Source organism: Anguilla rostrata, chromosome 3 (genome assembly GCF_018555375.3).
Source record: "Anguilla rostrata isolate EN2019 chromosome 3, ASM1855537v3, whole genome shotgun sequence".
Lineage (NCBI taxonomy): Eukaryota > Metazoa > Chordata > Actinopteri > Anguilliformes > Anguillidae > Anguilla > Anguilla rostrata.
In genome coordinates, this window is record NC_057935.1 from 9662368 (window position 1) to 9679198 (window position 16831).

General features: G+C 47.4%; 1 protein-coding gene across 1 annotated transcript in view; it reads left to right on the forward strand.

The window, feature by feature from the left end:
* LOC135250052 (short transient receptor potential channel 7) overlaps positions 1–16534 on the forward strand; it is a 126034-nt gene extending 109500 nt beyond the window's left edge. The window contains exons 7-12 of the mRNA XM_064325884.1: positions 2850–3114; positions 10474–10669; positions 10921–11145; positions 12924–13004; positions 14572–14647; positions 15578–16534. Of these exons, the coding sequence (XP_064181954.1) occupies positions 2850–3114; positions 10474–10669; positions 10921–11145; positions 12924–13004; positions 14572–14647; positions 15578–15717 (983 nt within the window). The 3' untranslated portion in view covers positions 15718–16534. The remainder of the gene's footprint in view (positions 1–2849; positions 3115–10473; positions 10670–10920; positions 11146–12923; positions 13005–14571; positions 14648–15577) is intronic.
* The last annotated feature ends 297 nt before the right edge of the window (positions 16535–16831 follow it).

Here is a 16831-nt window from a genome sequence, read left to right on the forward strand (position 1 = left end):
GATGGGCCAGTTCTTCAGACATGCACCTGTATTTCGAAAGTACTCTCTAATCACTCAAGAGTTCACTTTGCTAGAAATGTCCCATGATGCATTGCAAATCAACTGCTTCAATTCTGCTGGTGAGCCAGATGATTGCCATTGAGCAACAAATTAGTAGTCTGTGTCAGTGTGTCCTGCCAGTAAAACACAAAACCCTTCCTTCCCCAATGATATTCAAAAATCAAGGATGGTTCAGGCAGTAGGAAATTAGAAATTGACTTTATATCACAAATTGTGTGTGTGGGTGCATTTGTGTGTGTGTGTGTGTGTGTGTGTGTGCATTTCTCTGTGTGTGGGTGTGTTTTAGTGATTCAATTTAATCAATTTTGTAAGTCGAAAGAAACTCTGTTACACGATCCAAATCTTGCACATTTCCCACTCTCCCAACCCCCTAGTTCTCTGCCTGCCTACAGGAAATCATTTAGATTCAAATCCTCTGCTTAGATTTGCACAAATAAATGTCACACCTGTTCATGTAAAAAAAAAAATGAATACAATAAACTCAGTGAAATTTACTGTAGTGACAGTCAGTGACTGTCAGTCATATTTTTCTCTGTTCCCAATCTGAACAAAAACAACCATGGAAATGTAATATATTGTAGGAAAAAAAAGATTGTACAATATATTTTTACTAAAACATGCGTATGTCAGTTAAACAGAAGATGTATACTCCCCTGCCATGGTTTGTGTGCCTTTATCAATGCTGCTATCTTGTGGTGTGAGGATGTCATAGCACTGAATTTGCACTTCCTGTTAGAGGATGTGATATGTATGCACACTTGAATGGATGACAATGCCCACGCTGACACACAAACACACATAGATTATTATTTTTTGAAAACACATGTAGTACGACTGAACGGTGCTGTTTTGACAGATTTTTGTTTGTATTGTACTCCATTTGAAAGTGCCATTTTTAGTTGAACCAGAAAATAGTTTTTTTCCTACCTTTGTTGAAAAAAAAATATTTTTAATATTTTTCATCTTTGTTCCTTGTATCTCTGACACCTTCTAAAGTTCAAAAGAATTTCATAACATTTTCCCATTTCCTTTTTCCTGTAAAGTGTCTTTGCGACAGTGTCTGTCAACAAAATTGAATTGAATTACAATACAATACAGGATATTTGCTGTCACAGACAGTTTTTCATTACTGAAGAGAAGCTGTCACATTTAGCTTGATCCAAGTGCTGAGAGACCAATTTATACGAATGTTGTTAAAATTGAGAGGGCGTCTGGCTCTGTTCGTTTGAGATTTGTGTTATGTATGGGAGGCATTATGCACTGCGCATAGAAATCATACATTTTCAAAATTTAAAAAATTATTATTCAAGTACGTATGATCTCTTGCCTAGCATGTACCTATAACTAATAAAGTGTTAGCAAACCAGCCATGTTTTGCATTAATTAATTTAAATTCAGTGGCATTATTTTACGATATACAATATAAAGCAGACTAGTCGCTAGCTAGCGTGGGTTCTTCATTTAGGATTATTAGCTTATTTCAACAGGATAGCATGTGATGTTAGCATAAAATTCAGAAAATGAACTTCCATGCAATACACCCATTACTCTAGAGTTAGTTATAAGCTAATTTGCATCTGTAATCCCCCGATAGGCAACGACAGAAGCGTAACGGAGCAGATAGCATTGAATACATGTTGTAGACAAATATAAATACAAAAATTGATAAAATAACAGAACGCATCAAGCAATACTATTAATTTTTACAAAAACTCTAAGGATTTCTAAGGATTTATGTCAGTCTTAGCCCACTGCTCTTCACTAGGGACCCAGGAAGTGCCAGTCTGAAAACTAGATAACATGTTCAGGAAAAAGCTAGAGGTTTGCAGCACTTGCAGTCTGGGATGGCTGATATTTTGCATTTTGATTCAATACAATGCAAAGTGTGCTGTGGCCCAGTATTGGAGACAATTATGTCTGCAGATTACTTGCTGACTTTAAATGAGAATCGATCAATGACAAGCTTTATTAACATCGCAAGTCACAGCCTAGTTACAAGAGGCACTTCACAATAATCAAGTCTGTTCCAAAAATAATGTTATGCTAAAAAATCAGGAAGAAATAATATTATTAAAATGATTAAAATTCTTGAATCCATAAACTATAGTCAAACATATAATACAAATCAAATGCACTATTTTGTATATATACATACAAATTATAGATTATATAATATATATTATTCATAGAGATTATAAGCACACACACACACACACACACACACATATATATATAGTATATGTATATAAATGCTATTTTTATATCTATATAATCATAAGAAGAAAGGAGGACGAAATGTCAGCTGGTTATCATACAATTATTCACCCGTCTCAGAATGCATCTGTACCTACAATGTTACCTCTGTAGTGATTCAGAATAAGTGGCGCTTTCCTTCTGCAGAGTTGCATGTGGTCTGTCCTTTAGCATAAATCAAAATGAGCCCCTTGCACATGCTTTCTTATCACATCATAGTGGCAGTCAACAAACATATACTGTTATTCTTCTTCAAGAACACCCAGCAAGGTCACGCTCACTCATATTGCTGGCAAACAACTAATATTTTAACTTATCTCTCTTCCTCCCACAACCTCTGTTTTTCTATCTCTTTCTTTTTCTCCCCGCCCTTCCTCCTCCTACCTCTTTCTCTCTCTTGTTGTTTCTCTCTATCTCTCTCACACACACACACAAACACACACACACACACGCGTTCACACGAACACATGCGCACATGCACATGCACATACACACTCTCCCCTCCCTTCCCTTTTCTTCCTCCTCCTGTTTCTCAGCCAGGAACAAGTGGCGTCCCTCGGATCCTCAGATCATTTCGGAGGGGCTGTACGCCATCGCTGTGGTTCTCAGTTTCTCCCGAATCGCCTACATCCTGCCGGCCAACGAGAGCTTCGGCCCGCTGCAGATCTCGCTGGGCCGCACGGTCAAGGACATCTTCAAGTTCATGGTCATCTTCATCATGGTGTTTGTGGCCTTCATGATTGGCATGTTCAACCTCTATTCATACTACCTGGGAGCCAAGTACAACCCTGCCTTCACCACGTAAGTCTCTCAGTCGACACAGTTGACAGTTTCACCAAAAATGATTCAGTCTACACAGTACAACCCCAGTCTCATCACAAATCATTCAGTCTACACAGTACAACCCCAGTCTCATCACAAATCATTCAGTCTACACAGTACAACCCCAGTCTCATCACAAATCATTCAGTCTACACAGTACAACCCCAGTTACATCACAAATCATTCAGTCTACACAGTACAACCCCAGTTACATCACAAATCATTCAGTCTACACAGTACAACCCCAGTCTCATCACAAATCATTCAGTCTACACAGTACAACCCCAGTCTCATCACAAATCATTCAGTCTACACAGTACAACCCCAGTCTCATCACAAATCATTCAGTCTACACAGTACAACCCCAGTCTCATCACAAATCATTCAGTCTACACAGTACAACCCCAGTCTCATCACAAATCATTCAGTTACTACACCCCGTTACATACAACTTCAGTCTCCTTATCACAAATCATTCAGTCTACACAGTACAACCCCAGTTTCACCACAAATGATTTCGTCTGTACAGTACAACCCTGCCTTGCCCTGAATCTCATACACCTGGCCCCTTTTCAGGATAGTAGAGCTATCCTGTCACATCCTTTCAGCCAATAAAATGCTTGGATTCAACATGGGCTTCACAGGTTTAATGGGCCCTGTGGCTGTGCCCGGCACTTCCCAGAAAAGAGGGGCTCTACTTGTTTGTGCGAATGAGAAATATGAAAATGAATGAAGTCTGCTTGAATGGGTCCCTCCTGACGCTTGCGTTCGTCTCTCGAGGGGCTGGTGGTGGAAACTCCAGAGTTGGGCCCTGACTCATTCTCCTCACAGGCCTGTGAGAGGCGTGATTTGATTTCCCTGTGTGTGCCGTTTCCACGGAGAGCGGGGAGATTGAATTCCCACAGTCTGTCTTCGTTTGCAGGAGAAGCGATGCGGAGCAGGGGGGATTCGCTCGGTTCCCCACCGCTGGGCTAACAGAAATCGAAACCCCTTTCCTTTGTGTCAGAGCTAAGGCAGAATTATTGCCCTGATGGCCACCCGATTAGCATTTATTCTTGTCATATTTCCGTATTTAGTTTTCTTCGTGAGAATATATTATTTGATTATCCCAACATAACTCTGATTTCTGGCCTCCTAGTTTGCCTGAGCTCAGAATAACTGTGCTTCTTTTTGTAGTTCAATGAGTCATATACGAATTTGTGAAATATTCTGAAGTGTTTCTTCTGAATATTATATTGTACTCGTGTTTTATTTCTAGACAAGCGGTTGTGGAGATGAGTGGTGAATGAGGTCAGACCTGGGTCAAATACGTATTTGTTCTGGATTCAAATACTTTTCTGTGCTCTGTTGATCTTGCCTGGTGTAACTGAGCCTGCCAATATGACCAGAAGGCGGGGTTTGCACTTTTTGAGAGTATTTTGTTGGCTCCAATACACCAGACAAGATCAGTAAAGCATAGAAAAGTGTTTGAATCCAAAAAAAATGTATTTGACCCAGGTTTGGTAGAGACTGTACATTTTAGCGTGTCACTGTTGGTCATGTATGTTAGAGATGGAGGCGGGGTTACTGCAGGAGTGTGCCATTTCAGAGTCTTTTTCTGTGTGTTTTATCCGGCTGTATTAATGCATCGATGTTTCACAATGGTTTTGTTCTGACCTGCTTCAACGCTTTGGAGAACTAAAAAGAGTTTTACTGAGGAACTTCAAAATGGCACGTTGTTTTCCCAGAGTCAATGCTCTTCACACTGTCTGCACCTCTGATGAGCTCCCGCAGGGAGAATGATGCATGTGATGACGATGGTGATGATGATGATGATGAGGATATCAGAGATGGTCATAAATCTTGGCTGCTCTCTGCTTCTTCATAGCAGAAACGTTGCAGAGATGGTTCCCTTCCTTTATCAAGCCGACCGGCAGGGAACCTGAGACGAGGCTGTATTATCGACAGAATGCGACACCAAATTCAGTAACCTCACAGCATTCTGATGAAACGGGGAGATGGGATTGAGCATCGTTGTCTCGGACTAAAATGAAATGCGTGTGTCCTTTGTATTCCCTTACAGTCGCTTTTTAGATCTATGCGTAATATGCAGTCCATTAATGCACATTAAATAGCAGCACGTAATTCAAATTGCATCCTTGAATTCCAGTTGCCTCAGGGTTTTTTTTTTTTTTTTTGCTAAACAGAAACTAATGTGCCACTTTAATATCTGCAAACAGTTCTTCTCCAGCTCAGTAGAGCTCAAGGGCATGATGAATGCCGTGTTTGTTTCACAGTGAAGATCACCTCTAAGCTCGGTTAAGGTCACAAGTGGTAATGTTCCATTTTTGAGCCACTGTCACTTCATGCAATGGCTATCATTAATTGTAGAGATGCTATGTTATGAAGTTTATCAGAATAGGAACTGAGTGGGGGTGTCTCGTGGCGTAGCCTGCAGAGCACTGTCCGCATGCTCATTACGAGCCGCAACGTCGGCGGTTCGAGTCTGACAGTGTGACCTTTGTCGCACATCTCGCCCTCTCCCTTCCCCTGTTCTTCCTGTCTCTCTACACTGTTCTGTCCAATAGAGCTGACAAAAAAGCCCAAAAAAATATTTAAAAAAAAAAAAGAATAGGTACTGAGTATTAATGTACAGCCTGGAGGCAAGCAGACTCAGTAACCTTGGTACAGCTCAGCATGTGTATGCAGTGTGATTTCTAGTCATGTTTGAGGTATAGTCCAGGGTGCAACGAGGATTGTGGAGGTGATTCCAGGGACAATGCCATCCATTTGCTAGTACTTGTTATTCTGTTTCTCCTCAGTGGTTCAGTTGGCTTGCTCCATTACATTACATTACATTACATTACAGGCATTTAGCAGACGCTCTTATCCAGAGCGACTTACATAGCATTTTTTTACATAGCATTTTTTACATTGTATCCATTTATACAGCTGGATATATACTGAAGCAATTTCGGTTAAGTACCTTGCTCAAGGGTACAACAGCAGTGTCCTACCCGGGAATCGAACCTGCGACCTTTCGGTTACAAGCCCAGTTCCTTACCCACTGCGCTACACTCCGTCCTACGGAGTAATGGTAATGCTCCATGTGCACCAGAAGGACTTGTTGCACAGTGATGTCTCCCCCCTTACTGGTCCTAGAGATTTGTGGTCCGGAGAGTTTTAGACACATGAATCAAAGAGGAAAACTAAGCATTGGTCGAGTCTGTGGCTCGAATGATTAAATGTGGCTACCACAAAGGCTACCAGTGTACTTCAGACATGCACATGGCCTGTGTGAGTCCATCACCTGAGGAGGAGTTCTCAAAGCTGCCAGCAGGGGTCAGTGTGGTGCTTATTGAGGGTGAGATGCCCTTAGGTTGCTGTGCATTAGGGATGGCTTGTAGTAGTCAAGGAGGAATGAAAGCCAACTGGTTCAGTTGTGTGCACAGTGTCGGACCCTGAACCCAGTCCTCTGGGTCTGCCTGTCAGGTGGAGAGTGGGTGATAATGATCTCCCAGGAGGGGAGCATGAAAGAGGGGTGGCTCACAATGACAAGCCAGTAATGGTTCCCCTAATGTCTGCAGCCACAACCTCCGCCTTGATTACCTAAGAGAGAGAGAGAGGGGGAGATTGAGAAAGGGGGAGGACAAAAAGAAAAGGGGAAGAGAGCATGAGAAGAGGCAAAGAAACACAAGAAAAGGGTGGAATTGTGGAGAGAGAAAAGAGAACAGCGGGGGACAGGAGAGAGAGAGAGAGAGACGGAGATGCCATTTTGTGGTCCAGCCAGGGGCTTGTTTCTGCTGCTTTCTGCTGCGTTGCAGACAGCGCCGCTCCCCTCCGGTGACAGTTACTTCTGTTTATTTCGGCGAGGCTCAGCAGAAACGCCTGAGAAGGTGAAATGCCTTTTTTTTTATCTCTCTGCCTCTGCTTTACCGCTCCCACGTGTCTCCGGGAAGCTGCTGCCGCGGCCGCCGCCGCAGGCTCGCCAGGACGAGCCGTGACGGGGGCTCCGGGGCGGCGGAGGAGGGCGGCAGCCGGCGGCAGAGCGGGCAGACGCGAGCCTGTCGCGGTGATGCGCCCGCGTCGTCTCCCAGCCGCAGTGCCGCCGCGGCACGGCATGGCGTGGGATCCCGGCAGAGCCCTGCCAGATATAAATGGCCCGAGAGGAGGAGGAGGAGGAGGAGGAGGGAAGCAGATTTGGGAAGGCTCGGCCCGTCTCCGTGCGAGAATGGGGAGGAGGAGCTGCGTTAGCTGCGGCTGGGGCCCAGGTGTGTTCTGCAGTGTGATGGACGGGCACTTATAATCAGGGCCGCATGAGCGCATAAGAGCAGGTACTGCCCGCAAACACCAGAGACTGGCTCCTCCAAAATGCCAGCCTCATCTAAGTGGTATCGTCCAGTGTGCCACACTCCCCTGGCAGGTTTAGGTGAAGGGAGAAATGATATAGCCATTAGTAATGGCTAATGGAGACTGCTGACAGTAATTAATACAAATGTCCATCTTGAACACACTGCTGTTTTGTGTGTTCAAGATTGTGCATGAAAAGCTTAGGGATAGAGGCTGGTTTTCGACATATTTGACTGCCTTCATCCAGATTTTCTCAGGAAGGCACATTCCTTGAGCTCTACAGTATGATATCCAAGCCCAGGATACAGCATATTTTTAGCACGCTGACGTTGGAGAGGACTGATTTTTTTTTCATTCTTCTTTAGTACAAGACAAACATATACTAAAAAACCCCCAAAAAAAGCCAATGAGAGAGAGAGAGAGAGAGAGTAAGAGAAAGAGACAGAGATGGGAGAAGAACAGGCAGCTACCGAAATAAATCTTCCCGGTGAAGCCATCGAGAGGGTTGGTGAAAATTCCTTCCAACGCTGCGTACAAATTGACTTGTCACTCCCCGGCTCGCGAACATAAGCTGCTTCTGAGCGGCCTACGCAGCAGCAGCCGTGATTAATTACCACGGGGAGGCGGCTGAGGAGATCCGTCAGGACGGCCGCCTGGCTTTTCGCCGCTCGCCCGATCCGTATTAAAAAATGAGTCGGTGGGGGGGTGGTGGGGGGGTGGGGCGGTGTCTCTGGTGTCAGGGCCCGGGCTCTGAGCCGGGGGACAGGGCTCTCTCATTGCGGGAAGCTGGGCCCTGTTGATGGCAGATTTATATTTCAGACGAGGTGGTTCTAAGCCCTGCCCCTTCGAACGCAGCGTGGCCCGGCGCGGGTATGGATGCTGCTCTTATCAAGTTTTTTTTGCGTGAGACGGAGTAGAGATCAATTCGTCCCTCACGTTTGTTTTGGCACTGTGAGCACTGCGTCTGGGACCGAAAAGCTTGGGAAGAGGAGGTGACTCACCTCACTCTCCCGGGGGGGGTTGGGGGGGTGGGGTGGGGTGTGGCGAAGGGAATCTTATGAAATGACAGAATGCTGCTTTCAATGACAGTGGGCAACATTAGCTAGTACAGCTTCCTTTATCTCCACCTTTGCAACCAAGTTGTGGTTCTATATCCTCCTGGTTACAATACATGTAAAGAGAAGCTTAAGAATCAGCCACTTTGCTTGTCAAATCCTGCAGTGGATTAGCCAATCCTGTAGGGCAGTTATGTGTATGTGTAGGAGTGTATGCGGATTGCAGATACCTTCATGTGTGTCCATGTCTGCACACTCCAGATACCCTCATGCATGTGTGTGTGTGCATACTGCCGAAACACACGCAAAAGAGTGTGTCCATCTGCGGTGTATACTTATCTGAATACCTGCACTCAAGGCTGTGGGTGTGTCTGCGTATACCTGCACACAAGGCTGTGGGCGTGTCTGCGTATACCTGCACACAAGGCTGTGGGTGTGTCTGCGTTCTACGAGGCTGGGCTCTGCGCATACCTGCACACAAGGCTGCGGGTGTGTCTGTGCTCTGCGCATACCTGCACACGAGGCTGTGTGTGTGTCTGTGCTCTGCGCATACCTGCACACGAGGCTGTGTGTGTGTCTGTGCTCTGCGCATACCTGCACACGAGGCTGTGTGTGTGTCTGTGCTCTGCGCATACCTGCACACGAGGCTGTGTGTGTGTCTGTGCTCTGCGCATACCTGCACACGAGGCTGTGTGTGTGTCTGTGCTCTGCGCATACCCATATGTAAATCCCGCTCGATTGGACAGATACAGCCTGTGCTTTGTGCTCCGTCAGATGCAGCTTTGACTTTTTGTCGAGCTCAGCCTTACAAGTCTTCGCGCTTCATTGGAGGAACCCTTTGGGAGGGGGGAGGGCACATCGTGGGAAGAGGGCAAACTCAAACCGCAATCACTGATGAGACAGTTTCGCTTTCACCGTTCTTTCTCACCCACTTGTTATGGCGTCAGTGCATGCAAGTGGGCTTGTGTGAAAAACTGTTTGGGTTTGAGTGAGACTGTATGTGTAAACGAGCATGCGTGTGTGTGTGTGTGTGTGTGTGCGTGTGTGTGTGTGTGTGATGAGCGAAATTTCTCCCTTCTGAAGGGTCACAGTACAGAGACCGCTGAATAGAAGATCAGGATTTCCTCCGCATCACAATCATCATCATCAGAGATCATTGCGATGCCAGCAGCTCAATCCCGCAGAACATGCTTAGCGCACTGACTGCTCCAACCGGTTTGATCGCCCTGAACACTGACTGCACTGCCCAGACAGACTGCACTGATTAGCCTCAACACCCTCTGGTTCATACCCGTTCTTTATCCCAGAGTGCATTTCATATTTTTTGTGTAGAGCCAATATTTCATTCATCAAATATCTGTTCAGAGGGGAAATTCCAAACGCTTTTGTTTTGTGAGCATGACTTCTTGAAGGCAGTAGATCCAGGCACTTAGTTTATGCCACAGTGGCCACAGGATCCACAAACTGGCACTGAACTCAGTTCTCAGTTCTCGTTTCTCAGTCCTTCATCTCCATTTGGAAGTGAAGTGCTGAATGAGCGTTGCTGAGAATCCTCACGCACACACACTCTCACACACACACACACACACACACACACACAAACACTGTCCTCATTGTGCCGTCCTTCCTCGAAAGCCATGAAAGCAATCCAGCTCCACATCTTTGCTAGAAAGCTGAACAGTGGCCCCTTTGTCGCGAATAAACAGGCATCCACTCCGGGAAACAATAAAGCCCATGTCTGAAGATCAAGCAGGCAAGCGTTCAAATGAACATTAATGGGGGAAACAGATTCGCATTTGTTCTGTAGGAAATTAGAGGTTATGAATTCAGTAACTGTTTTAACTGTATTCACAAATGTTTGGAATGATCGGATTGATATTTCAAGACCGTCTGTGTTTATATACAGTATGGTGTATGTTTCATTTGGTGTGTGTTTGTGTGTGTGTTTCCTCAGGGTGGAAGAGAGCTTTAAGACACTGTTCTGGTCAATCTTTGGTCTGTCTGAGGTCATCTCTGTGGTACTAAAGTATGACCACAAGTTTATTGAAAACATTGGCTACGTCCTGTACGGAGTCTACAACGTCACCATGGTGGTCGTCCTCCTCAACATGCTTATCGCCATGATCAATAACTCCTACCAGGAGATTGAGGTGAGGTCAATATTCAACAGCCAAATAACTCACTCAAGAAGTCAGCCATATGCAATCGTTAAAATCATTAACTCAGTGAGGCCAATGATGCAATTGTTGAGACCACGACACAATGAGTACATACAAGCATTTTACCACTCCTCTTTTCCCATGGATGACTGAAGGGCTGAACTAATGGTTGTGTTTCCATGGAAACTGGTGAACCACTGTCCCGTTCTGTGTGTGTGTGTGTGTGTGTTTGTGGTTCCTAGGAGGATGCAGATGTGGAGTGGAAGTTTGCCCGTGCCAAGCTGTGGCTCTCCTACTTTGACGAGGGCAGGACTCTTCCCGCCCCTTTCAACCTGGTGCCCAGCCCCAAGTCCTTCTACTACCTGATCCTGAGGACCAGGACCTGCCTGGTCAGACTGTGCAAGGCGGGGGGCAGGAGGGCCGACGGCAGCGAAGTGGAGATGGGCATGCTCAACTCCCGCACTAAGGTGAGAGATGCTGCATGTGCACTAAGGTGGGAGATGCTGGATGTGCACTAAGGTGAGAGATGCTGCTTGTGCACTAAGGTGGGAGATGCTGGATGTGCACTAAGGTGAGAGATGCTGGATGTGCACTAAGGTGGGAGATACTGCTTGTGCACTAAGGTGGGAGATGCTGGATGTGCACTAAGGTGGGAGATGCTGGATGTGCACTAAGGTGAGAGATGCTGGATGTGCACTAAGGTGAGAGATGCTGGATGTGCACTAAGGTGGGAGATGCTGGATGTGCACTAAGGTGGGAGATGCTGGATGTGCACTAAGGTGAGAGATGCTGGATGTGCACTAAGGTGGGAGATGCAGTTTATCACAATACGTCTCTGCTGCTAGAGCACAGAGCACTTAAGGGAATTGAACATACTGCATAAGTGTAATAAATGTGTCCTTTTTGGAAAATTATATTGATAAATACACTTATAGCAGCAATATAATTGCTACATACATTGCTACAGCTGAAATTATCGATGGCCTGACACAATATCCCGAAAATGAGTTTTCACACCGGCGACGCGGCGGAGGCATTGCAGCGCGGCTCTAAGAGCAGATTCACAGCGTTTCCGTCACCGCTGTGCTCTATCCTGTCTGGGCTCCCTTAACGCTGAAACGCTGTTGGGATACGCGTTAGCGAGCGAGCGGCAGGGGAAGCGGCGGTAGGGAACCCGTGGCGGAGGCGGCGCATGCCGCACTGCACGTCCGCGAGGATGTGTCTGCCCGCGGCGGGGGGTGAGCCGTCTCAAGGCGCCGCTCAGGGACGCGGAACGCGGGCGGCCGATTACGCGGGCGGCCGCGTCTCCGCCTCCTCGAACCTTCGCGGCTAGCTGTCACGTCCTGTCGGACGCGGAGCTCCCCGCCCCTCGGGGTTACACAACCGCGCGTGTCCCCTGCTCGCCGAGCGTGAAGTTCTCAGCGCCTCTGGAAACCAGGCCGGATCACGACCAGAGCGCCAACGAGGTCACCGACCGCCAAAAGCACCCTTTTTTATTTATTTTATTTTTTTACGAGTGATCTGACTGACTGCGCTCACAAGGAATGTCTCCTTGGTAGTCGCAGGGCACCATCAGAACGCTACGTGCTGCGGCGGGTTTGCCGACGGAGAAGAGGTATCGATCGCGCTCCAGGGGGTGGGCGGTGCGATGGCACGTTTCATCAAAGAGCCCCACATAGGTTTGTGGATTGACGGCCGTGGTTTCCCGCGTGTCTGTGGAAGCAGCGGACCGACAGCTGCTCCAGGATGGATGAGCCCTGTCTTCCCTCTTTGCTTTGGGAAAGAGGAATGGGCTCGGCCCTTAAATGATTCATTGCAATTCTGTATCAGGAGCCCCTCTCACCTGGTGTTCAGCTGGAAAAATGTAACCCACACACACACACACACACACACACACACCTCGCTCTCATTCTTACTCGAGCACACCAATCACTGGTACATTTACACAAGCACACGCACTCACACGCTCACATTTGCACACCCACGCTCATACATCCGCTCGCACACATCTTTGTGCGCCCTTACACTAACATAACCCCCATATATGCACACACTCCCTCCCCTCAACCCCACACACACATGCACGCACACACACGCACACACACACATGCATGCACACACACACACAAACACTGTTTCTGTTCTGTCAGGACCTCTACATTCAGTCATCAGTCACATTATCCTTTATCATTTTAATCTTCTTTATTTTCTTATTTATTGTTTTCATGTTGTTCTCCTACCTCAGCCAGATCGATTCCGAAGGCACCCCAGAGCACAAGATGACTTCGCGGTGAAAAAACCCATCAAGCACCCGACCCGTTACCAGGTGCGTGCGTGTGCCTGTGTCCGCGTGCCTGTGTCTGCGCGTCTCACCACAGAGCGGAATGCTGTCCCCGCCTCAGGTTTGCGTCTTCGCACAGAACAAACATCTCGTAATTTATCACAATTCTGCGCACGACAGCCGTCAGCAGTCAGACCAGGCACCTGTGCGCAGGTACACAGGGGCCAGACGAAATGTAACGTCAGAGAACAGTCATGATCAAAACCAAGCCCCATAATCCCCCTCATCAGGGCCGTCTTTTCTTGTGATTGCCGATGACATCAGACCAATCAAGCGGGTCTTGTGCAGGGACGAGTCTGGAAATGGGAAGGAATGCGACGCCAACTTTAACGAATAAACTGGAGGTTTTCTGAGCGATCGAGCATTCCGTAGATAGTTGGCATTCTAGGTTCAGTCATGCGGTCACTGAAAGAATGAACAAAAAGAACGAAGGAGGAGAAAGAACGAGACGTGACATTTTAGCGCCTGGAAACCTGAGGAAGACCCCTATTCTAGATGAGACTCTCTGTGCTCCTATCGCTGTTTTAAACGAGGAGACGGCAGCTGGATGTGTATTTGCCTGTATTAAAAACAACGACGGCGCTGGGGGAATATTGAATCTTACAGTACCCCAATCAATCATCAAAATGGCATTTTACAAAATATCATTCATGTGATTGATGTGCTGTTTTTGTAAACTTGGGAGAGAGATGTGGTTTGTGCTCTATGCAGTAGGAGGACAGAAATATTGATCCTCCCAGCATTTGAAGTGGCCATTGACAGAGGCTGTCCCTTTAGCAGTCTGAAGAGGTCCCGACCGTGAAAGGATCGATTTAAGTCCTCCTGCTTTCTGATTTCTCACCCGCTCTCTATGGCTTTTCATACACACACACACACACACACACACACACAGAAACAACAACAGAGTGAGATGTTCACAGGGGACTGTGGCCTAACTGTCAGTGAATCCTAGGATGCTAATCTGTGTGTGTGTGTGTGTGTGTGTGCGATTGAGAGAGAGTGAGAGAGAAGCCAGAAAGAGAGGGAGAGGAATCAGTAGGAGGACTTAAATCGATCCTTCGTGGCATACAATAATATTTTCAGTCACAGAGTAAATATAGGGAGGCTTGCGTGTCACAGACTCTCAATGCTAACTTTTTTCTCTCCTCTCTCTCCACTCTCTTTTCTTTCTGTCCTTTCCTCTCCATTTTTCTTTCCTCTCCCTCCCCATTCCTCCATTATCTTCTTGCTTTCTCTTCCATACTTATGTCTCTCTCCTTTCCTCTCCCCCTCTATTTTTCTCCCCTTCCACACTCATGTCTCTCTCCTTTCCTCTCTCTCTCTCTTTTTCTCTCATTCCACACGCATGTCTTTCTCCTTTCCTCTCCCCTCTCTTTCTCTCATTCTACACGCATGCCTCTCTCCTTTCCTATCCCCCTCTCTTTTTCTCTCCTTCCACACTCATGTCTCTCCCCCCCTTCCTCTTTCTCTCTTTTTCTGTCATTCCACACGCATGTCTCTCTCCTTTCCTCTCCCTCCCTCCCTCCCTCCCTCCACTCCCCGTCCATGGCAGAAAATAATGAAGCGTCTTATTAAGCGCTACGTTCTGAAGGCCCAGGTCGACAGGGAGAACGATGAAGTCAACGAAGGTAAAAAGACACATTCTCTCCTGTGACATCCAGCCTTTGGGAATGCGACTGTGTGTGAGCGTGGGGCTTCAAATGCCTGGGAGTGTGCGAAGTCCTTCACTGTCTGGTCTGGAGCGGATGGTTCTGTAGTGTTTGATTGTCTGGACGTTCATATCCTTACCTGGGGGTCGGTGGGGGTGGCTGGGGGGTAGGGGGGGATGGGGGAGAGTGCGAGAGACAGACAACAATTGTGGTACACAGGGCCTTTTATAGGTCATCTGAGAAATGGAGCCAATTAACATTCCATTTAGGGGTCGTGACCCTTCGATGCTATGGTAATGAGTTCTAATTAGTTTTGGTGTTTTAATGGGACCAGGCTCCCATGCACCAGTCTGTCCCGACGTCAAACACGGCCTGGCCTTTTTAGTCCGTCCGCCATGCGGAGAGCCTTACATCATTGCCATGACTCAAGCTGTCAATCAAGCAGTCCCATTGCATCACCGCAATGGCATAAACCTGGCACCGTGGTGCTTAAAAGTGACAGAGCGTTCTGAGGGAGGGAAACAGGTAGTGACATCACTGGCCAGCTGTCATCGCAGAGCTTCGCACATCCATCAGTGATGACAAGGAACGTTAGGCTCCGCGTGCTTCAACTAGGAGGAGTGCCATACCTTCTCCTCATTTGCCCGTCCTTCGTTCTCTGTCCTTAGGTGCTTGAAACTGAAGTTCGTACTGCCTGTCACTGCATTCCATACTTATTGTCGTATACTTTGTCGCAATAAGATTATTGTACTTTATTTGAGCCAACTGGAAATTCGCCTGGGTGAATGATTATGCCGAGGAGGTAGAACTGACTGGGCCGGTGTAGCAGATGTACCTGGGGTGTGTGTGTGGGCGGCGTGCCCGCGGAGTGCGTCGGAAGGTGTCGCTGACTGTGCACGTCTCCCGCAGGCGAGCTGAAGGAGATCAAGCAGGACATCTCCAGCCTGCGCTACGAGCTCCTGGAGGAGAAGTCTCAGGCCACCGGGGAGCTGGCCGACCTCATACAGCAGCTCAGCCACAACCTCGGGAAGAACACCAAGAAACCGTGAGAGTCCACGACCTCTGGAGAGAGCGAGAGAGAGGGAAAGAGAGAGAGAGAAGGAAGGAGGGAGCAGACGGTGGTGGTGGTGGTGGCGGTGATGGTGGTTTGGGGTCGGCGGGGTGACAGAAGGCCAGAACGTGGGCTCTGATGTAATGAACGAACAAAGACACTGCGCTGTGCCTGCGGGAAACCTTCACGGCTCAACGTTTCAGGAGAGGCTCGTCAGAGCACCTGATTTTAAGAGACTGAGCACTTCTTTTTTTTTTTTTTACAATCCTGACCAAACAAAACCCTCTCAGAGAAAGGGGAGAGGGAGGGAGCCTATGGGAGCCCTGGAATCACAGCCTTCAGAGTGATTTACACACACACTGCGTAAGCTGACGATCCTAACAGAGGCACAGCCGAGCGAGACATTAGCAAGAACTGCAGGGTGCAATATTGTGAACAAAATGCCTTCTCTGTCTGAAGAGTAAGCAATTTGAGAAGAGGGCAGAAATATCTAGACCCAAATCCTTTTTTTATTAAAAGAAAGCACAGCCTGTGATGGGTGTGCATTAAGGGGGTTAAATGGGCGAGGGGCAGGGGAACAGAGGTTGCTTGAAGGACACTGTGGAGAGTCACAATTATTTGGGGGGGGGGGGGGTGGGTTGGGATGAGACTGTTGTTTACTGACGTATCCGATGGTGCTGGTAGAAGCCCTTTATAGCGAAAAACAAGGCACTCAGCGACCCTGATGCTACGTCCTGCACTCCCATTCTGTCTAGTGACATCAGCTCACCAGGGTGAGTGCAGTACGAAGGCAGGAGGCAAGAGCAAGGGGGGGGGGGGGGGTGAAACACTGTGAGCGCTCACTTTCGTGCCCTGCTGTACAAAGCCTGGAGGCGAAGGTTTGGGAGCGTTTGTAGATACCCGTACATGAGTCTATGGCCTTTTTATGTGTTTCCAGCCAGGCAACCTAATTAACGCATACCCACACGTAGGGCCACCTCCACCTTACGCGCCCAGACCGCCTCTTCCTCACTCTTGAGTTTTCCTCTTCGTTGCAGTTCTTTTTTCTTTTTTTTTTGTCAGTTGCGGCTGGGAGCCACACATTTTTCCTGTTTGATGCTAATGGCCAATTT